This window comes from Furipterus horrens, unplaced genomic scaffold (genome assembly GCF_987537825.1).
Source record: "Furipterus horrens unplaced genomic scaffold, mFurHor1.1.pri manual_scaffold_11, whole genome shotgun sequence".
Classification (NCBI taxonomy): Eukaryota; Metazoa; Chordata; class Mammalia; order Chiroptera; family Furipteridae; genus Furipterus; species Furipterus horrens.
The window spans coordinates 90,054,671-90,077,142 of NW_028327181.1; the positions used below are offsets into that span (position 1 = coordinate 90,054,671).

General features: G+C 37.5%; 1 protein-coding gene across 1 annotated transcript in view; it reads left to right on the forward strand.

Moving 5' to 3' along the window:
- Positions 1–22,472, forward strand: part of KANSL1 (KAT8 regulatory NSL complex subunit 1) — a 137,565-nt gene that overhangs the window by 13,422 nt on the left and 101,671 nt on the right. The window contains exon 2 of the mRNA XM_090291841.1: positions 3,187–4,558. Coding sequence (XP_090147967.1) covers positions 3,270–4,558 — 1,289 coding nt within the window. The 5' untranslated portion in view covers positions 3,187–3,269. The remainder of the gene's footprint in view (positions 1–3,186; positions 4,559–22,472) is intronic.

The following is a 22,472-nucleotide window of genomic DNA, read 5'->3' on the forward strand; positions in this document are numbered from 1 at the left end:
ATGTTATCTCATTTACTCAAGTACTTTGATATTAATTTTTTGAATTGTCATAGTGTAAAAAACCATAGTGTAGTCCTATAGGGCCTACCATCCTATTTTGGTATTGATTTAAACATTAATGAGTTTGACCAAATTGGACGTTGTCCTCTTTTTTATTTGAAAGGCGGTAAGAGGTTGCTTTGGTTTAATGGTTCATAATTTTTTTGGTCTCAAGGCTCCTTTGCACTCTTAGAACATGTTGAGACAAATTCAGAGAGCTTTTTATGGGGTATTATCAATAGTTGATGTATTAGAAACTTTTGAGATATTTAAAAAATATTTACTAATTCATTTAAAAATAAACCTGTTACATATTATGAAAAATAACTTGTTTTTACCAGAAGAAAAAAATTTAGTGAATGGCATTGTTTTAAATTTTTGCAAATCTTTCTAATGTCTGGCTTAATAGAGAACACCTGGGCTCTCATATCTGCTTTTGCATTCATTCTGTTGTGGTATGTTTTGGTTGTATATAAAGAAAATCTGGTTTCACACAGATACATAGCTGGAAAAGAGGAATATTTTATTATTTAACTTATTTACTTGTTTTTAAAGAGAGGGGAAAGGAGAAAAAGAGGGAGAGAAACATCAATGTATGGTTGCCTCTCACGCACCCCCAACTGGGAACCTGGTGTGCAACCTAGGCATGTGCCCTGACTGGGAATCGAACCAGCGACATTTGGTTTGCAGGCCAGTACTCAATCCACTGAGTTACAGCACCCAGGAGGAAAAGAGGAATATTTTAATTGTTGTTTCAGATAAGTGGCTATTCTTTGAAATTACATCCAAACTTGACAAGTAGTAGTTTCATCAAGGTTAGTTGCAGTGTGGAATCTAAAACCATATCCATGAACTTTTTGTACTTTCTTAGATCAGTGATTTTCAACGGGTGTGCTGTGACATGCTAGTGTGCTGCAAGAATTCTTAAAATATGAAATACCTGACTACTTAGTCAGGTGCCCTGACCTCTTTTCCCTTACATTGTCAAATAAAAAATTGACAACAGCCAATAACGATAGCTGTCCAGTGTGAAATAATCAAAATTATACCAATTGTTTTTGTCAGATAGGCAAAAGATATATTTTGTGTGTGCTGCAGAATTTTGATAATTAACTTATGTGCGCCACAAGATGAAAAAGATGGAAAATTGTTGTGTTAATTAAAATCTATTGGTCTGTCTTGCGCTTGCTTTTTACCTGTTTATGAGTTTCCACATACTTTGGTCATTTGGTCATCTGCTGAGTTATGCAGATCTTCCAAATGTTGATACATTTTATTATATGGTATCAAAAACCCCATTCATTAATATCAGCAATGTATTAAATCATACTACTTTTTTTGAGTGATGGAAAAATGTTCAAGTTCATGTTGGTGGATACAAGTTTTCAAAACACTTTTGCTTGAAAACTCAGATTTTATAATAGGCAATAAACATACATTGTCAGCAGTTTTTCTTGAAGTGACAGGTTCATTTTGTTCATTTTCAAGAAAATGTCTGCTGATTAATTAAGTCTAAATAACCATAATTTGTTAGTTGTTCTGCCAAGTAATAATAGTGTTAGATGAGGAAAACTTATAGTTCAGCTTGCATCGCAGTTATACAGGTGACTTTTCTCAGACTTCTTAAAGCAGCCAAATGCTTTATGTGTACATTCAGTTTCATCACACAGAATATTTAAAAATATGAGAGTAGAGATTTAATAAAATTCCTAATTTTCATAATTTCGTCAAGAACATTGTTAAATGGAACTGATTTTTTAAAAACTAAATGAATAGAGAGTACAATGAACAACCAGTGACTGCTTGTATACTTTGGTGCCTCTGCCTTGATTTGTGCTAAGGTACCAGCAGATTTGCTCAGCCTTGTTTTTGTATTCTCATTGCAAATGTCAACTCAGTGAGAAAAAAAATTTTTTTTTAGTATCACTATGAAGATAACTTTGATCTTGTGGATCCCTGTAGTGGTCTTTGAGTTCCCAAAAAGTGCATAGACCACACTTTTAAGAACAATTGGCTTAGTTCTTTAAATAGATTTCTTTTGCTCTCAAAGGAAATAGAATGAAGAAGAGACAAATAACTTGACATTTTTAGCTTAGGTTACTTAATGAAAGCAATGTCATTACCAGAGACAATAAAACTGGGTGAAGAATAAGTGTATTGGAAGAAGAAAGTGAATTTTGAGTTTCAGGGAGCTTGAGGAACACAGGGGGGAATGTTTATTAGTGCAGCTTAGCCAGTTTTTCTGAGTGTTTTAGAAGGCTTCACCGTACATACTAGTGGTTGTTGCAAAGGAAGTGAGTTGAGAGAAGAGGGGAAAAGAAAGAACCTTGGTGTCAAGTACTTCAGAAAAGGAGAATTTCAAGATAGATTGATAAGTGCTACTCTAATGCTTCAGAGTAGTCAAATAGAAAGGGGACTGAGACCTGCGTTAGGGTTCAATGATGAGATTACTGGTGACTTGCCAGCGCAGTAGGAGCCAGATTAGAGAAGTGTGCAGAGACAGCTATTTATACTGTTCTTTCAAGAATTGGGGGGCGGGGGGGAGGGCGGGGGGTAAAGGGAAGAGACACCTTGAACAATTAGAGAGGTGGGCTATACTGAGGATAGTGAAAGAAAATTAATTACAACTGTGATACACAGCTAAGTCTGTGGTCTGATCAATCTTGCAGAGAAGTGAGAAGCTGCAGAACGCTGGAATCTTTGGCCAGAAAAATGCACACACTAGTGACATTTGGCATACAAACTTTCTGGTAGAGATGGAGAATTCCTTATTCATTTTTTTTGTTTAATTGGTAGGTTATTATCTTGCTACATTTGCTTTAAACCCATTAATTTTAAGAAGTTTAAAGAGATTTTTATTTTAAATGCAGGTGATTTGACTTTAACAATCTGTGGTTCTTTCAGAATGAAACTTTTTTTATCTACTTTTCAGTCTGGTAACAAGTGATAAAAAAGAAGTGTGGAATCTTTCTCTTAGGAGTGTGTGCATGTGTGTGCGCACATGCACTTCCCCTGGTGAAGGATATTTGGGTCTTCGGAATGGCTGGAGGCAATTTGGATTATAGCCTCAAGTAGTATTTGTATTAAAAACTTGTTGTTTTCTAATGTGCTTGTATTTCTAACTTCCTTTTCTTTTTTCTCTTCTAGTCTGTTCTCTGGGGAGGCAGTAAGGGGCCGTCGAGCTGGCCTCGGCACCGGGAGAGGCTGGACTTCCTGTCTCTCTGTGCTGAATGGCTGCGATGGCGCCCGCTCTCACTGACGCAGCAGCTGAAGCACACCACATCCGGTTCAAACTGGCTCCCCCATCCTCCACTTTGTCCCCTGGCAGTGCCGAAAATACCGGCAACGCCAACATCCTTATTGCTGCCAACGGAACCAAAAGAAAAGCCATTGCTGCAGAGGATCCCAGTCTAGACTTCCGAAATAATCCTACTAAGGAAGACTTGGGGAAGCTGCAACCACTGGTGGCATCGTATCTCTGCTCCGATGTAACACCTGTTTCCTCGAAGGAGTCGTTGAAATTGCAAGGTGTCTTCAGCAAGCAGACAGTCCTTAAATCTCACCCTTTCTTATCTCAGTCCTATGAACTCCGAGCTGAGCTGTTGGGGAGACAGCCAGTTTTGGAGTTTTCCTTAGAAAATATTAGAACCATGAATACAAGTGGTCAGACAGCTCTGCCACAAGCACCTGTAAATGGGTTGGCTAAGAAATTGACTAAAAGTTCAACACATTCTGATCATGACAATTCCAGTCCCCTCAATGGGGGAAAACGAACTCTTACTTCATCTTCTCCTCAGGGGGGTGAAGTGGTGGCGTCTGAATCTGGGGACTTGAAGGGGGGTATGACCAATTGCACTCTTCCACATAGAAGCCTTGATGTAGAACACACAACTTTATTTAGCAATAATAGCACTGCAAACAAATCTTCTGTAAATTCCATGGAACAGCCGGCACTTCAAGGAAGCAGTAGGTTATCACCTGGCACAGACTCCGGTTCTAACTTAGGGGGTGTCAAGTTAGAGGGTAAAAAGTCTCCCCAGTCTTCCATTCTTTTTAGTGCATTGGATTCTGACACACGGATAACAGCTTTACTGCGGCGGCAGGCTGATATTGAGAACCGTGCTCGCAGCTTGCAGAAACGCTTACAGGTTGTGCAAGCCAAGCAAGTGGAGAGGCATATACAGCATCAGCTGGGTGGATTTTTAGAGAAAACGTTGAGCAAACTGCCAAACTTGGAATCCTTGAGGCCCCGAAGCCAATTGATGCTGACTCGAAAGGCTGAAGCTGCATTGAGAAAAGCTGCCAGTGAGACTACCACTTCAGAGGGACTCAGCAACTTCCTGAAAAGCGATTCGATTTCAGAAGAATTGGAGAGATTTACAGCTAGTGGTATAGCCAACTTGAGGTGCAGTGAACAAGCATTTGATTCAGATGTCACTGACAGTAGCTCAGGAGGAGAGTCTGATATTGAAGAGGAAGAACTGACCAGAGCTGATCCAGAGCAGCACCATGTACCCCTGTGAGTAGAACCCATGCATAATGTGTTAAGAAATGTTGGGACAAGGGAGAAAGGCTTGGTAAATTCCCATCGTGGGAATGGGATTCTTTGTATATAGACCCCTAGGTTCCAGTTGTCTTTTCCCTGATAATTAGGTAGGTTGATGAATATACGTGTTAGTGAGGAAATGAAAGCTATTTCTGGCATAGTGTTGTGTTGTTGTAGGATAAAAGCTGTTCATTTCCTTTTAAAATGTCATTTATTAAGAAAAAAAATGGAAGATAGCCTGTTTGTTGTAAAATGGTAGCCATGCTTTGAGTGAATAGATTTTTTTTTTTTTTTTTTTTTTAAATATATGTAGGCTATTTTTGTAAGTTTCTATGACTTGATTCAGGGTTTGTTCTTTCTGTTAGGTCAGGAGAAAAATTTAGTTGACCTAGGTAACTTTGCTGAAGTTTATAGTTGGTTTAATTGAGCTTTCAGCTGACAAGGAACACAGTTCTCCAATGAGATTTCCTTACATCAGCAGTTCTCAACCTATGGGTCGCAACCCGTTTGGGGGTCGAACGACCCCTTCACAGGGGTCGCCTAAGACCATCGGAAAACACATATAATTATATATTGTTTTTGTGATTAATCACTATGCTTTAGTTATGGTTGGGCATTGTTGGGGGTTACCACAACATGAGGAACTGTATTAAAGGGTCATAGCATTAGGAAGGTTGAGAACCACTGCCTTACATTTTAGAAATCAAAACTGCCCTGACTGGTGGGTGTGGCCAGTTGGGTGTTGTCCCACAAAGTGAAAGGTAGCCAGTTTGATTCCCAGTCAGGGCGCATGCCTGGTCGGGGTGTGTACAAGAGGCAGCCAGTCGATGTTTTTCTCTCACATTGATGTTTCCCACTCTTTCTTCCTCCCTTTTTCTCTAAAACTAAGTTAAACATTTAAAAAGAAAGAAAGAAAGAAATGGGCTTGGCTTGCTGATAGCTTTCATGAGAAATAGAGACATCCCTTTCCTCCAGGCTGACCCACTTCAGCCTTGGAGAGCAGGCTGCATACTTTCCAGTGGATTCAGCCTTTATCTGCCCCTCAGCCAGGGCCCTTGTGCCGAAAAACACCTTGCAACTGTGCTCAGGTCCTTGTCCCAAATTTAAAGTGCATATGGCATTATCAATAATGTAATTTTACTTTTGGGGGGGGGTGTCGGATCTTGATTCTGGAGAAAAACCACTACCTCTCCATAAGTCCATCAGAATTCCTTCATTGGAAACAGGTTTATTTCATTTCTAAGAAGAACCACTAAATGAACTCTCCTTGTCATGTCACTTCCAAGCACTGTAATGAATGATGAATGAAAGAAAGCTGCAAGCATTACCACAAAAAGGGACTAGTAATCAGAAAATGCCTCTGAGTATTTTATAGGTTACCTCTAAACACAACACTCTGTTTTACAACTTGACTCTGCCTAAAAGAGCCTGTCTTTATCAAATTTGAACTTTATTTTCTCTCGGCAAAGTTAAATGTATTGACCTATTTGGGATAAATTCTTACTGGTTTTTCTAACTATGATGGCTTGAGGAAAATTTTACATAAACTTTGGGTGGCACTCACTTGGCGTTGCTGGAGCCAGAGGTTCTTTACTCATGTTCTTCGCTCCTAATCCTGCATTCTGCTTCTTATGGATAAACAAGGAAGTGCAGTATTAATATATTTCCTGAAAAGTAAGTCAGTCTACATTTTATCTACTTAGAAGTATTAGACTTAGGAGAGAGAGAGAAATGAGAATTTGGAAAGGAGAGGCAGGAAACTTGACTAGTAGATTCTCTTTCATTTCCTCTTTGGGTGAGGATTCTGTAAAGACTGGATTACTAGAGAAGGCTGAAATGGGTGGTTATGTTGGAATAATTGGTTTTTCCTTACCTGTAGTAAAAAGGTGGCTAAGGTCTTCACTGGAGACTTAATTGAGGCAGCTGTGCTTTAAAGCATAAGTAAATTTTTTTCCCTCAATTTTGTTTATATTGGATAACACTGTGTGTCTGAATATGGAATTTTGGTTTATATTTCTATTTTAAGGAGGAGAGTCTGGATAATTTCACTGAATCTCTTCCTTGTAGATGTAGTTCTGTTACCATTTGTTAGCTTACTGTGTTCAAGAGTCCACTTCCCAATTGAGATCTAAATAAAGCACATAATATTTCGGAGGCTTGCTAGTGCTGTAACAGTTATTTTTTCCTAAATGGATAAGTAGTTTATATCAGCTTGTCAGTATTTTTGGTGTTATCCCCACTGACTTTGCATAAACCATTGCTTTAAAAAACCTTGGTTAATGTTGAATATTGTGTGTAGTTGAAGCATTTAAAGTTTCATGTACTTGTTTTGTGTATTTGAGAAAAAAATCTTGACTCTAGAAGCTGTTTCAGGATACATTGTATTGAAAAACATTAAAGTGTTGGTAATGTGGGTGGCTGTTTTAATCCAGTGAAATTAAAATAACTAACAGAATTTTTCTTATTCCATGGGATAATCTAGTCCATTCACTCACTAAGTTCCAGGCATTCTTTTGATATAATGGTTTGTTGATTGGAAGGGTGTGAAGAATAAGGATAGCTCACAGATCATTTTCGGGATCAGTTGAATCCTCTTACAGCTAAGTCACCTAAATAAATTGAATTTATTTAGAAGTTGAATTTCCTTGCATCAGATTATATTAAAATAAGAAAAATTGGGGCACTAAGGGTACTGTGAAGTAAATATGTTTTTTGCACATTTTTATTTAATTGAATTTAAATTAGAAGCACCAATAGTTAAAGTTCTTGTTGAACAAGGTCGCCAGGTTGACTCCTAACGCGAGTATTTAGCCAGGTGTTGACTTCCTGAGTATTTTAAAGACTTTTCAGCAATTGGCCAGACAGTGAAGAGTGGATTAAAAAAAAAAAAAAAGGGAAGTTGTTTTTTGGATGCTGAGAAGTCTTTTCTTTGTGATTTAATAGTCCCTCCTTAATATCCTAACCACATTTATAATTCTTGAGTCCTAGAATAAGTTGTTAACTCTCCATCAGCTTGATCCAGCTGGTGAGTTTCAGCTTGTTTTCCCCTTCTAGTAGCCTTAGCAGCCTGTTTAAAATTCCACTCCTTTGCTGAAATACTTCTGCCAGAGATAACGTCGCTGGATTTTGTCTAGGCAGTCATGATGAAAATATTCAGTACAGGAGACTGTCGAAATGAACTGTTTTGAAATGATGTTGCTTAAATAAGTGGATGGTTCTGTGAAAATTATAAGCTTTTACGAAGAACTCATTTGTGTTTTTTCTTTTATAATTCCAAGAGGAAGAATAGTGATCCATTTTAAGTCCTAGGCACATGCTAGCAGTAGCAGAGTGGTTAGTGTTTATATGTTGTTGAGTTTTTGGCAAACTGTTTGTTATGTTGTATTTCCTTTTCAGTTAGTAAATTCTGTATCACTAAATGAGACATGTTAGAAAAGTCCTTTTTCTTGATTAAATACTTTTTTTGTTAAATGAGTTTTTGTTTAGTTTAAAACCATCATGCCTTTTTATTTTAAGCTCTTTATGGAAAATCTCTCTAAAATGTTTTGTATTCTTTCTGTCTTGGTACATGTAACTAGTTTGAAATTTCTGCACTATATTGGATTTGAACTATGTCATTGTTTAGAGTATCACTGGAAGGGGCAAGAACTTAAGCATCTCCTTGATCAAGGGACTAACAGGAAAGTGTGTTTCATAAATACATTAATGTTTAATTCTTAATTGCGGAAATAGAAATAAGAGCATTTATTTCATATGTATATAATGTAACTCTTGAGTGCCTGCTTGTGCTCGCTTCTATAGTTTATCTTTTTTTAAGTATATTTTATTGATTATGCTGTTACAATTATCCCAATTTCTTTTCCCTTTACTCCCCTCCACCCAGTAGCACCCTTCCCTCCAGTAGTCCCACCCCACCTTAGTTCATGTCAATGGGTCGTGCATAAGGGTTCTTTGGCTTCACCCTTTCCTATATTTTTCTTAACTTCCCCCTGTCTGTTTTGTACCTGTTAATTATGCTTCTTAATTCCTGCACCATTTCCCCATTTCCCCCCTCCCACCTCCCAGCTGATAACGCTTTAAACCAGCGGTTCTCAACCTGTGGGTTGCAACCCCTTTGGGGGTCGAACGACCCTTTCACATGGGTCGCCTAAGACCAAATGAAAACACATATATAATTACATATTGTTTTTGTGGTTAATCACTATGCTTTAATTATGTTCAGTTTGTAACAATGAAAATACATCCTGCATATCAGATATTTACATTATGATTCATAACAGTAGCAAAACTACAGTTATTAAATAGCAACGAAAATAATTTTATGGTTGGGGGTCACCACAACATGAGGAGCTGTATTAAAGGATTGCGGCATTAGGAAGGTTGAGAACCATTGCTTTAAACAATCCCCATACCTATGAGTCTGTTCCTATTCTGGTGGTTTGCTTAGTTTGTTTTTGTTTTTATTTTTTTAGGTTCTGTTGTTGATAGTTGTTTGTTGTCATTTTAATGTTTATAGTTGTGATCTTCTTTTTCTTCAATAAGTCCCTTTAACATTTCATATAATAAGGGCTTGGTGATGATGAACTCCTTTAGCTTTACCTTGTCTGGGAAGCATTTTATCTGCCCTTCGATTCTAAATAATAACTTTCTGGGTAGAGGAATCTTGGTTGTAGGTCCTTGCTTTTCTTTTTAAAAAAATATTTTATTTCTTTTTTTCTCTTTTTTCAAAATTATTTATTTGTTTATTTTTATTTTTAGAGAGAGGGGAAAGGAGAAAGAGAGAGAAACATCACTGTGTGGTTGCCTCTCACTCATGCCTCCAACTGGGGACCTGACATGCAACCTAGTCATGTGCCCTGACTGGGAATCGAACCAGCGACACTTGGTTCGCATAGGTCCTTACTTTTCATTACTTTGAATATTTCTTGCCACTCCTTTCTTGTCTGCATAGTTTCTTTTGAGGAATCATCTGATAGCCTTATAGAATCCCCTTTGTAAGTAACTCTCTTCTTTTCTCTTGCTGCTTTTAAGATGCTCTCGTTATCTTTAACCTTTGGCATTTTAATTAGATGTGTCTTGGTGTGGTCCTCTTTGGGCCTAGTTTGTTTGGGACTCTATGCTTCCTGGACTTGTACGTCTATTTCCTTCCCCAAATTAGGGGAGTTTTTCTTCATTATTTTTTCAAATAGATTTCCAACTTCTTGCTCTTCCTCTTCTTCTGGCACCCCTATGATTCAGATGTTGGAACGTTTAAAGTTGTCCCAGAGGTTCCTAAGCCTCTCCTCATGTTTTTCAACTCTTGTTTCCTCATTCTGTACTGGTTGACTGTTTATTTCTTCCTTATGTTCCAAACCATTGATTTGAACTCCGGTTTCCTTCCCTTCACTATTGGTTTCATGTGGATTTCCCTTCGTTTCACTTAGCGTAGCCTTCACTTGATTCGTTCCTTCTGCTGGGCCATACTTCTCTGTCTCCTCATCTTGACAGGTTCCTGTGTTTGTTTGCCTCTGTGTCTTAGGTACAGCTGTTGCACTTGCTATGTTGTAAGGGGCAGAGCCTTAGGTATTCATCAGTACAAGGGACCCGTTTCACCACATTGTGGCGCTGTGTGGGGGGAGGGGTCCTAGAGGGAACAATGCTGCCTGCTCAGCACTTGCCCCTCTTTCAGGCACCTCTCCCACTTCTGAATGGGTCTGGCGCCTCTCTAGCTGTTGCGCTGGCTGTGGTTCCCAGAGTGGGTGGGTCTGCAGACATTCTAGGACCATAGGGGCCCTTTAAACCAGCAGACTCTGCTGAGAGACCGGCAGTTTCTGTCTCTGCCCCAACCCCCACTGATTTTCATTGTCAGAAGCAATGTGGCTTTATTTTCCCTGGAGCTGGAACCCAGAGCTGTGCTGTCAGGTGTGGTGCTGGGAGTGCTCCCCAGGTGCCCCTCCCTACTTTTTTTAATGCGGGACCGCGCTTTCTCCTGGCTGGCCACTGCCACCGCTGCTGTTGCAGCCACCTCCACACTGCGTCCTCTCTGCCCTGACTTTGCCCCTCCTACCTGTTTGGGTGAGTATTTCTTCTTAATATCTTTGCTTGTTGGACTTCCATGCAGCTCGATTTTCTGGAACTTCTGATTGTCTCCGGTTTTGAGGTAATTGTATTCTTTCTTAGCTGTGGAGGGAGATGCAGTGTGTCTACCTATGCCACCATCTTGGCCTATAGTTTTTATCTTTATAGTCCTCTTTTCTTTCCAAGAGTTTTCTGCTATTTTGTTATGAATTCCTGAATTTGTTTTCACTTTTAGTCTTCGTGCTTATAAAGTTACATACCAAGTACGTGCTATTAAGATAATACTTTTTCCAGTTATTTTCTTAAATGTGCTCTTAGATCAGCAGTGTTCTGGGTACCTGGACATTACGTAGACCTTTCTTCCCTCCAAATTTTTTTTCATGCTGAACTGTTATGATAGGCTTACCTTATCTTGGTGGTTAGTATAAAAATAATCCCGCAAAACGATTCATTGTGACTATTGGAATATGTGTTTTCTGTGTAGTAGGTATATTTTATACAATGCCTTTTTTATAAGGACCTTGGGGAGAAAGATACACAACCAGGAGTAATTGCATTTTTTCCTAAGCCTTAAAGTCTGTTTTTATTACCCGGATGGTGTGATATGTGCTATTCACTAAGTTACTATTTTTCTGTTGGCTTTTAGAAGTTGAGAGCCAAGCTTGTAGGTCTAATTGCCTTTTTTATTTTTTATTTTTTGCCTCATTCTTGGCTTCATTTTATTCTCCCAGTTGTTTTATTTTCATATTTTTACTTCTGCTTTTAATTCTAACCTACGTTTTGTTAGATAACCTTTTGAAGTGTGTTTCAGATCAGAGTTTGGTAAAAATAAAGTAGATGCTCAGTTTAGTGACACTAAAGAAATTATTTGAATTTTGGGTTGTCTTGATTGCACTGACTCTTTTACTTCTGGGAAAATTCACACTCTTGGAGTTGTTAATGAAGACTTCCAGATATAATTGATTACCAGTATATTTGTAGATTTTGCTTTTTAGATACTCTGGAATCTTTTGTCTTGTAGGTCATACTTGAATTTATTAAGTATACACAGATAATGTTGCCTAGACCAACCTGAATTGTGATTATTTTCCTATTTATCTTTTCTCAGAATGATGGTGTGAGGGGAATATTAGCTAGGAGACCTGAGATCTAACCCTTCTCTGCTACAAACTGGCTGGAGGGCTAATAACCAAGTAACCATTTTTCTAATAAAAATGAGGGAATCGATCTAGATGATCTCTAAGGTTCATAAGTTGCTGCTATAACTTGAAACAAAACAGCTTTCTTGGCTTGTGGCTTAGAGCTTTGATTCTTTAAATGCCTTAAGGTTTTTTGGGGGTGGTGGTCCATTAAAGGGATTATTGTATTTCTCTGTGTGGGATACATACGTGAGAATAATTCTATTGTGTTCTTATATTGTAGAAGTTACTTCAGGGCTGAATAAACATTGATTTTGTAAACACCTTTGATTTAATGTCCTTTGTTTTTCTGTTAGCCTGTATATGTCATCTAGTGGCAGAAACAGGAACTTTCTGTATTTATTCCCTCTTTCTTGTCCCCCCTTTTTTTCCTGAGAATATATATCAATAGTAAGAAGTATTCTTGGTGCTTCTTGTGTGATTCTGAAGGAAGGAAGTTGGGCAACAGGAATTTGGGTTACCCATTTGCTGCAGATCTAGTTGCTACAGATGTTTTCTGTTGCCTTGTGACTGGTGTTTTCATTCTCTAGGGTTTAAGCACTTTTATGACAGTGTTTAAGTGGTAATGTAGTAAGTACTTGCTGAATGAGCAAATGTGTGAGACACAAGAAATGGCCATTAGGTAAATGAAACTGAGTCTGTCCTCAAGTTTAAAGTTTTGATGTGGAATGGAGAGGTGGCAAGACAAAGATGAATACTTAGAATAGTGTCTGTCACATAGCGATATAAAGTAAATGCTGGGTGATACAAAGGAAATAGGAAGAGATTACAGCTGTTGGTAGCATTGGAAAGAAAGGCTATTAGAAGGGTGACCAGCATTTCGATAGAAAGTTTTCTTTTGGTTGTGGCCTACTGAGGTAGGCAGTACAGGTAGAGGGTACAGCATAAGCAGAGGAAAGAGGCCAAAAGGCATGAAGATGTGTGGGGGCAGTGAAAGAGGGATTATCAGAGACGATTGAAGTTTCAGTCTTTGGTGGCTATGAGAATACAGTTTATAAAAATAACCCTTACAGCTCACGAAGGTCTGGGTTCTTTACTAGTGTCTTAAAAATGGAGGCTTCTGTATTCCTTACAAGTTCCAGCAAGTGTTAAAAATCAGGGAACAGACTTCCAAGTAATCCTGTACAGAGTGAAGAGTTGACTTGTACAGAGGCCTCAAAGATGCACATTGGAGACTTTGGAATTAATTCATTTGTCGGATGTACAGTCGCCCCTCTGTCGCAGTTCACTTATCGTGGCCTCACTGTATTGCAGGGTTTAAAAAAATGATTATCGCGGATTTTTCGCTACATCGCGGGATTTTGCAGTACTGTATATGTATGTTAAAGTTATGTAGGTTTAAGAGTGTAGAATATGTTTGAGAACATAAGTAGTGTTTATAAAAGTGTGGCAAAGTTATAAGGGAGTGGGAAAGGTTAATAAGGGACTGGAAACGGTTTATAAGTGTGTGGGAAAGGTTTATAAAGCCTTAAATATATATATAAATGCTAAAATAAATGTAAGGTTCCTGCTTCGCGGATTTTCACCTATCGCGGGGGGGGGGGCGTGTCTAGAATGTAATACCCGCGATAAGTGAGGGAATACTGTATTGAGTGCTTACTGTTAAGCTGAAGTAGGTGCTAGCGATACACAGTAGTGATTAAGAGAGACGATCCCTTCCCTGTTCTCTTGGGGGAATGTAGGGTAGAAAGAGAAATTAGTTATTTTAAGCAAGTATTGACATAGTTAATGATACAATAACGAAGGCTGTAGGTGCCACAGAAACAAAGTTCAGAGTGCTATGGGAGTGCATATAAGGAACATCTAATTAAGATGGGTGGAGATGTCATAGCAAGTATCCTGAAGAAGTAACATATAAACTGAGACTGAATAATGAGAATTGGTGGTGAAGAAGAGGAGTTTGTTACAGATTGAGGAAATAGCATATGCTAAGGGTTTGGGAATGGGAGGTGCTTGGCACTTCACAGAACAAAGTCTAACAAAGTAGTGGTGAGAAATAAGGCCTGGAGGGAGCTAGAAGCCAGGTCATATGGGTGGCTTTGTAGGTCATCTTAGATTTAAAACTTAAATGTGAAGCCATTGACAGAGTTTACATGTCATTGGATTTTTTAAAGATCTCTCTCTTAATTGTGTGAAGAAAGGAATGGATGTGGACTTTAGGAGACCAGTTAGGCTGTTGTGTCAGCCAGGTAAGAAAGGAATGGTGGACTTGGCCTTGGGCAGGGAAAAGTAAGAGAATTGGATATTGGAGGTAGGACGACTAGGACCTGTGATTGATTGGATGCAATGAGAAAGAGAAGTATTATGAGTGGTTCTCAGATTTTTGGCAGGAGTAATTGGATTGAATGGACATGTTGAGATTGAGAAGAAGCAGATGGGGGGGGTTATTGAATGCAATGGTCATTCACTAATTTATATTTAATCGTTTTTGACTGTTGGGTATACCCAGAGGTCTCAGTGTTCATTTGCAGAACACACTATTAGAGTCCATCTGCATGATAAAGTAAATTGTTTCACTAGAAAAAGAAAAGGTTAGGATCACATTCTATTTCAAATGAATAGTACTTGCATTAGTTTCTCTTTCCTCTCCCTAAACAAAGACCAAAATGGACTAGATTGATTATTTTGCAAGCTAGGCAGAAATTCATGCTCTTTCATGTCTACTAGTTTCATTGTCTTTTTCCTCTTTCCCATTGTGTATCTAGGAAAATTATGCACATATATTCAATGTAAAAAGAACATTGATTTTTCATAAATTTGAACCAAGGGGCTCAGTATATATTAAATATAAGTAATCTTACTAATTTTGATTTCCATTAATTGAGGCTTTGTGGGAACTTTAACCTCTTTGATTTATGTAATTACTAAGAAATGTTTTTTCACTATAGTGATAAACAAAATTGCTTTGAAATCAGTTTCAGACTGGTAAAAGTATCTGGAGAGTCTGTTTTCAGTCCATACTGACAAGTTGTTAAGTTGTAAATGTTGGGTTGTTTTGGCAACCCATTTGGTAGCATTGTAGCAACTATATAGATTATATTCAGAACACAGGTGGCAGAATTTGTGGAGGTTATTTGCGGGGGCGGGGGGGGGGATTGAAGAATGGCAACCAGGGAGAGAGAGGGGTTATATTTTGTTTTATATCATTTTCTTGTAAGTTGTTTTACTTTTGCCTAATATAACAAAGGGCATGAACCAGGGAATTGAATCATATTGGATAAGTGTAGTGATCGTTTTCTTGTTCAGCCTTTAATTGCTGTTTCCTGTTTGTGCTTCTGAGAGATGCATCCTGAGAAAATAGAAACTGGAGGAGACAGAGTTTAGGAGCTGTGTGGGACTAAATTAGTCTGAAACCTGGGAGATCAGAGTCCCAGGAGGATTTTGACTGACCTGATTTGGTTGAGCCTAGGAAAGGACCTTTTTAACCACCTTTGCCTAATCAGACAACAGAATTGAGACATTGATAGGGAGAAAATAGTAGCCTATATTTGTTGAATATTATGAGGTGTAGGCAGTGTTAGGAGTGTTTTGGACACATTTAATTTATTTAATCCTCATAATACAGAGAGAGGTAGATACTTCTTAATTCAAAATTTTTTTTGAGAGAAAAATACTAATTTGTCATTCCACTTATTATATATATTCGTTGGTTGATTCTTGTGTGTGCCCTGATTGGGGATCAAACCTGCAGTGTTGGCTTATCCGGATAATGCTCTAACCAGCTGAGCTACCCAGCCAGGGTGATGTTATCTTAGTTTTACAGGCTGGGTGGAGGTGGAAAAAAGGGGAAAAATTAAATAATTTAGTAATGTATTTTTTAAAAAGATTTTATTTATTTTTAGAGAGAGGGGAAGGAAGGGAGAAAGAGAGGGAGAGAAACATCAATGTGTGGTTGCCTCTTGTGTGCCCCCAACTGGGGAGCTGGCCTGCAACCCAGGCATGTGCCCTGACTGGGAATTGACCGGGCAACCCTTTGGTTTGCAGGCTGGTGCTCAACCCACTGAGTCGCACCATCCAGGGTTAGTAATGTATTTTGAGGAAAGATACGTGATCTGTATCTTTTAGGGTGCAGTACCCTGCTACTCATTTCTTTCAAAGAACAGAACTTGGAAAGGTTGGGGAGGGGCTAAAGTGATTGTTAGAAAGGAGAAGAAAACATGGGAATTTATATGTATTGATCACACGCTCTGTGGTTTACATTATTTAATATTTAAAATATGAAGTGATAAAATCCCCATTTTACATTAGAGATCCATGACTATAGGTATGTAAAATAATTTGCTTGAGGTCAAGGTGAAGATAAAAACTTTTTTTTCTTACTGCTCTTCCTACTGTTTTTCTCTGGGAACTTCTTGGAAAGGAGCAGAAGGAAGGTTCTGTTCTGAGAAATTGAGCAACCTAAAGGCACATAGCTCCTTAGAAGCCTCTCTGACAGCACTATACACTGATGGACATGGCATTGATCATGAGGAATGATGGGAAGGTTAAATAGATTTCCTCTACTGTAATAAATAATCTACAGAAGTGACCTACTTTGTAATTTTTCCCTCCGTCCACTGGGTAAAATAAACGTTTTTGACATTCTAAAGAGATGATTTATATTTTAATTTATGTGGGAATATTGTTTTATTTCCCCAGTTGCTGGAAAAAAATATTTTAAGATGTAAAAGTATTTTATGTTCTTTCTCCTTTATGTTCTTTTTTAGTCTTCCCTTGTGCTTACAGCTAATATATGAATTGTAAGAATGTACTGAATCTCTTTTTAAAAGTATTTTCCTCAAGAAGTTTCTTTACTGGTAAGTCTGATTACTCTAAGAACTTGAAAGGCATGAAATACCAATAGAAGACTATCCTGATTGGTTTTACACCCACTTATATGAATTTGTGTCATTACATTACTGAGTATGAGGTTTATGATAGGTGTCTTATTTTTATTGATTTGATAATCACCAGACAAACCTGAAGGATGAACTGGAGGCTGTTTCTTAGCATTTGTGGATTAGTACTAATGAGCAATATAGTAGAAAGAATTCTGGACTACTATTGAATTGTTAATTTTAGTTATGTATTTTAACCTTCTTAGGCTTAAATTCTTTATTTTAAAAATCTGGTTTATACTTTTTTGAATAATGATGAGACTCAGGCCACAATGGGAAAGGCTTTTGTCACTGTTAGGCACACATTCTGTTTTGCTGAAGTATACTGAGTGGCAGCTCACACTACCTTCATTTCCATAGGGGGTCTACAGACTGGGTCCCCTCAGGGAGTTAGTGGTAGAACCGCAATAGTGTGCTCACTACTTTCTTTCAGGAGGCAGTCTTCATGAGGAGCCAGTGTGCATGCCTGTTTGTGGTAATTGTTTTATTTTTTATTGTGCTCCTCTTGTGACAATGAAGAGATTTGAAAGTAAAGTTACAAAGTATGGTCCTGGAGCGTGGGATGTAGTGAGTGAAGACAAAGGCCTTTACCAGATAGGTGTCCTTGTTAGAGTGTAATGCTTTAGAACTAAATATCTCTAATGAAAAACAATCATCTATCCTCTCCCCTCCCACCAAAAAAGCAAAACAATACGAAGTTCTTTCTTATTCCTGTTTCTCAGAAATAATTGACTAAAAACTATTATAGATTGTAAAGTTACATAGAACAAATAAGGGACAAGCTGCCTTTTGACACTGCCAAATATCAAAGCAGAATTTCGGTTACTGCTGTTTGGATGCATAAAGTTGACATAGTTGAATCTGTCATTGATTCATGTAGTTGTGTTTCATAGAATTTTACTGAGAATGAAAAGATCTGAAGTTTTTCTTTTAACAGTTTCCTTCAGATCTTGAGAGTTCCTCAAGTGAGGTGCTGCAACCACTCTTTTTCTCCACATTTCCAACTGGGTGAAAATGTTTTTCTTTTTGAACTGGCATCCCCCCAGTAGATTTTTCCAGTAAGTATTCTTTGGGCACACCCTATGCATAGTAAGATGAAAACAGAGGCTTAAGATTCATTTTGCTTCTACCCAGCTGTATTTGAAATTTATCTCTTCTGCAAATACATTCAAGCATTCAGAGAAGTAAGTGGAAATTCTAATTTTGTGTTTGCAGGAAGTTTTCTTAGTACAATGATTGTCTTTCCAGCTTCTTCTTAATGGTAACTTTATAGTAAGTAGATCTCAGGCCCAAGAGCTGAGTCTGTGTGGGAACATTGATATTTGCTAGTGTGTATGTGGTTTTGGTTTTACATTTTATTAGGTGTTGGAGTTTATTGTTTCCATTAATGTTCAAAGCAGTGTTAGATTCTTTACACTAACATGGTTTACTCTTAAACAGTGGGATGGTATTACTTGATAAGTTAAATTTCCTTAATTTATCCATGAACGATAAGATTGGCTGACAGACTTAGGTGTTTCCTTCCTAGTAGACCAGTGTTCAAAGACATTACATTCCTTTAATAGGTAGTTCAACAGTGATCGAAGAAGTTGCCATAGTTGATAATGTGAGTAGAAACTATGATGTGTCATCATTGAGGGTAGTCAAAAGTATCCCAGTGGCAATTCCAAAAAAGCAATCCAGAATTCTATGAGCAAAGAATAATAAATATTTAAAACATCAAAGTAACTTTATTTGGAGACTAGCTTTTCAGGATCGTCTGCCATCAAGATTAACCTTGCCTCAAAGCGCAAGGCAACACTTTTCTGATAGTAAAATAAGAAATGATGAAAACACTTAAGAAGAATTGAGAATTTGGTTTTTACCTTCAAGGAATAATTTATGTGACTGATCCCCCTCCCCCGCCATGTTCAAGTAGAAAAGGAGGCATTAGAATTAGGCAGTGTATCATTAGTACTAGATACATGGTAGAGTCATTAATTGTTCAGATTTAGGAGGATGAAGTGATTACTTTGGGCTAAGGTGATCAGAGGACCTGAGAAGAGATGGAACTTTAGTTTGGATCAATGAAGCCACTTAGATTTCTAAGAGTAGAGGATGTTTCAGGTCCAAGGATAGAGGGACCTCCACTGAGGATGTTGTATTGGTAACAGAGAAGAGAGCTATTTGCCAGAGAGAAAAGGTTCAATAAAAGTAGAAGAGGCTGGAAGGGTATGTTGGCGTCATGTTGGTTTTTTTTTTAATTTTTTAAATTTATTTTTAGAGAGAGGGGAAAGGAAGGAGAAAGGGAGAGGAACCTCAATGTGTAAGAGAAAGATATCAATTGATTGCCTCTCAGAGGCTCCCACCCAAGGACCTGACCCACAACCCAGATGTGCCGTGACGTGGAATCGAACTGGTAACCTTTTGATTTGCAGGCTGGCACTCAATCCACTGAGCAGCACCAGCCAGGGCATGGATCACATTGTTTTTGAATGCCATTTGGTGCATGTGGATTCTGTCCTAAGAATAGTGGACAATCACTAACACAGGATGGCATGAATTAAAGTGCTCTTAAGATTCTGATAGTGATTTGGATTGGGTGGATTGGAGGGTTAAGATGGTTTGGAACAGGGCAAAACTTAAAAGCAGTAGTCTGGCTATAAATAAAAGCCTTGAGTCAGCAATGGACATAGAATGGGAAGAAAGATTCATATGCAAGATTGATGTAATTAAAAAAACTTTAAAGCTCACTATGGATATAAGCACAAATTTGTCATTTACAGGTGAGAAATGTAGGGACAGAGGTCAAGTGACTGCTATAGGATCAGAGTCAAGGTTGTATTGGAGTCTCACTTGCTAGCTCTGTGATCTCTGCACATTACTTTTTTCTGTAACGTGGGAATTAAAAACATTTACCTTGTTGGGTTTTGTTAGGATGGAGGAGATAATGTATGTAAAATCATTACATGTATCCTATTCCACTGTCTGGCACATAAATAATAGTAACGATATTTAGATTTTGAGTATATCCATTGTTGGACATTATTGTCAGTTTTTTATAATTGTATGTTATGCAGTAAGTACTTAGGTACATTGTGTTCTTTCTCCTAAATTAGGTTCTAAGATCAAAGGATACCGTTTTGATTGCTCTTTTTACCCCGGGATTGCTTTCTGAAGGAATTGTATCACTTTATTGTGCTCTTACTGATACAGGAGTACAACTGCAGCTTGAATGTTATTACTGTTATTTAGAAAAATGAATTTAATAAGGTTCTCAATGATACTTTTCATCTGCATATTTTAATACTACTTGGGAGAACAAAATACTTTTCTGTTATTTAGAAACTTTTCTGTCATTTGTGACATTTTTATTTATCACTTGATACATTTGTTGCTTTTAGACTGCCTTCTAAATAGGTTTCTTATAGGCTGTAGGAACTATATATATATATATACTGTTTTGCTCCTTGTGCTGTTTGTGTGATTTTCCAGACATGAATTTGTTTAGGCAAGGTTTCCCAGCATAGGTATTATTGACATTTTGGGATAGATAGCTCTTGGTCATGGGGGGCTGTCCTGTGCATTGTAGGATGTTTAACAGCATGTAAGTGATTTTCACAATTTAGTTTCATAATAATGAGTACTTATCTGACAGTTATATGGAGGTACATTAATTGTCTTTTTAGATGTTTTTTAGTTATTTAAAATAAATAAAGCTTTAGAGAAGCTAATATAAATGGGAGTACCACCATGCTCACATCATTTCACTTGGACCTTATGTTTCTTTACACACTTAAGGCAAGTTTTATAGTTTGACTTCCTAGTTCATAACAGAAGGGTTTTTTTGTAAGTTGTTCTGGATTGACAGTTTATGGTTTTTTTAATTTAAAAAGCATCTTCTGGAGCTATTTATTGCCTGAAAATTCTGACCTAAGTTGTTCCTTAGTACTGAGAATAAGGCCGAGTTTAACCATAGCACAGTAGTGTTCTTTAGGAAGATAACTTTCCTGGATAGCTATTATCTTTTCATAATTACTAATGAAGGTTTAGGGAATTTAGAACTATTTCCAAATAGTTCCAAATTGATTAAGTAGGAATAAAAATGTTGTTAGCAGATTTGTCTTCCTAAGAATCTTAGGAAATAGGAAAGGCCAAGTGGTGGTGTCTGTACTTGAAATACGGGATGGGTCTGTAGAAGGTGAGTTGTGACATTACTTTAAGTGAAAGTGGACTCTTGGATTTACAAGAGTCATATTTAGAAAAAACCTTCCATGTAGAATCACTTCCCATGGCATTTGTTTGTGTAGAGTTGGTGTAAAGCAGAATATAAGAGGCAGATTTTTGGATAGGATGGTGAAATTTGTGATGTACCTATCAGTCTTAAAAGATCTATTTTTAGCCAGATTCTCTCTTTTACCACTTTATAGAGTTTAACCTTGTCCATACCGTTAAGAATTGAAGCCCTGGCTGGTGTGGCTCAGTGAGTTGGGCATCTGTCCTGCAAACTGAAAGGGTAGCTGGTTGATTCCTGGTCAGGGCACATGCCTGGGTTGTGGGCCAGGTCCCCAGTTGGGGGCATACAAGAGGCAACTGAATGATGTTCCTCTCTCACATGTTTCTCTCCCCTACCCTTTCTCCAAAAATAAATAAATAAAATCTTAAAAAAAAAAAAAAAAAAGAATTGGAAAATCAGTTTAGAACACCCAACTCTTAGTGAACTTCTAAACAATTTAGAATTTATCTTAATACTTTATTCATCATTATGTGCCATTCATATACTGTAATTTTAAATAATTTGGGGAGTTAGAAGTGTCATACATACTATATAGAAAAAAAGACACAAGTTAGCAATTAAATTTGGCCTAGGAGGCTTAATAGTCTCTCTTTTCAGGTAGAAAGTTAAACATAGTGTCAGTATCATTTCTTTGTTGGGGAGGGAGCTGCAAAAGAAAAATTATCACTAGTTATTCTAAAGGGTATTAATTCCATTCTTGAGATTTATTTTTTTGCTGTGTAATATATATACCCTGGATATATTATTGGGGAGAGGCTCTTACTTTCTAGATGATGTTCACCATAAAACAAATTGTCATATACAGTTTAAGGTACCTACAAACCTATATCTGCAATTCATTACTCTTACAAAGTTTCTTGAAAACTGAGTCTGAGTATGTTTTTGTATTGTGTTCATTTAGAGCCCCATGAATTGGCAGTTAGTTCAACTTGCCTTTGGTTTAAATTTGAATATGCAGTTAGTATATGGTACTGGTATTTCAGAAATTTGTTGTAAGTGTCCTGTACAGAGGTGAAAATCTGGAATTTGTTGTTCTGTTTTAAATTAGTGTTTGTTCGTTCATTCAACAAATATTTCTTAATTATCCTTAGAGTTTTGACACCATGGGAAATCTAGAATTGTACAGTCTGTACCTGCTATTGCAAATAATAGGGATTTTGAAAGAATTTGGGAAGTAAGTAAACCTTTCTTTCCTTCAAAATGATAGTTTTATACTTTTATCCTTCCTTGGGCTAATTTTAAAAAATAAGCATTGCCTTTCTCTCTGATGACAAATTAATAAAAACTTTTGTAAAAAGCAAAGAACCATAGATAGTGAAACATATCTATAATGTTTACCTCTAACTTTACTTGGTCTGTTGTGATGTCTCTGTAAAAACAATTGTTTTGTTTGGGGTGGTGTAGAGAGCACATGATTTGGAATCCATAGACTTCAAGTTCCATCTTTAAGTCCCAACTCATGGTCCTCAGCACCTTAG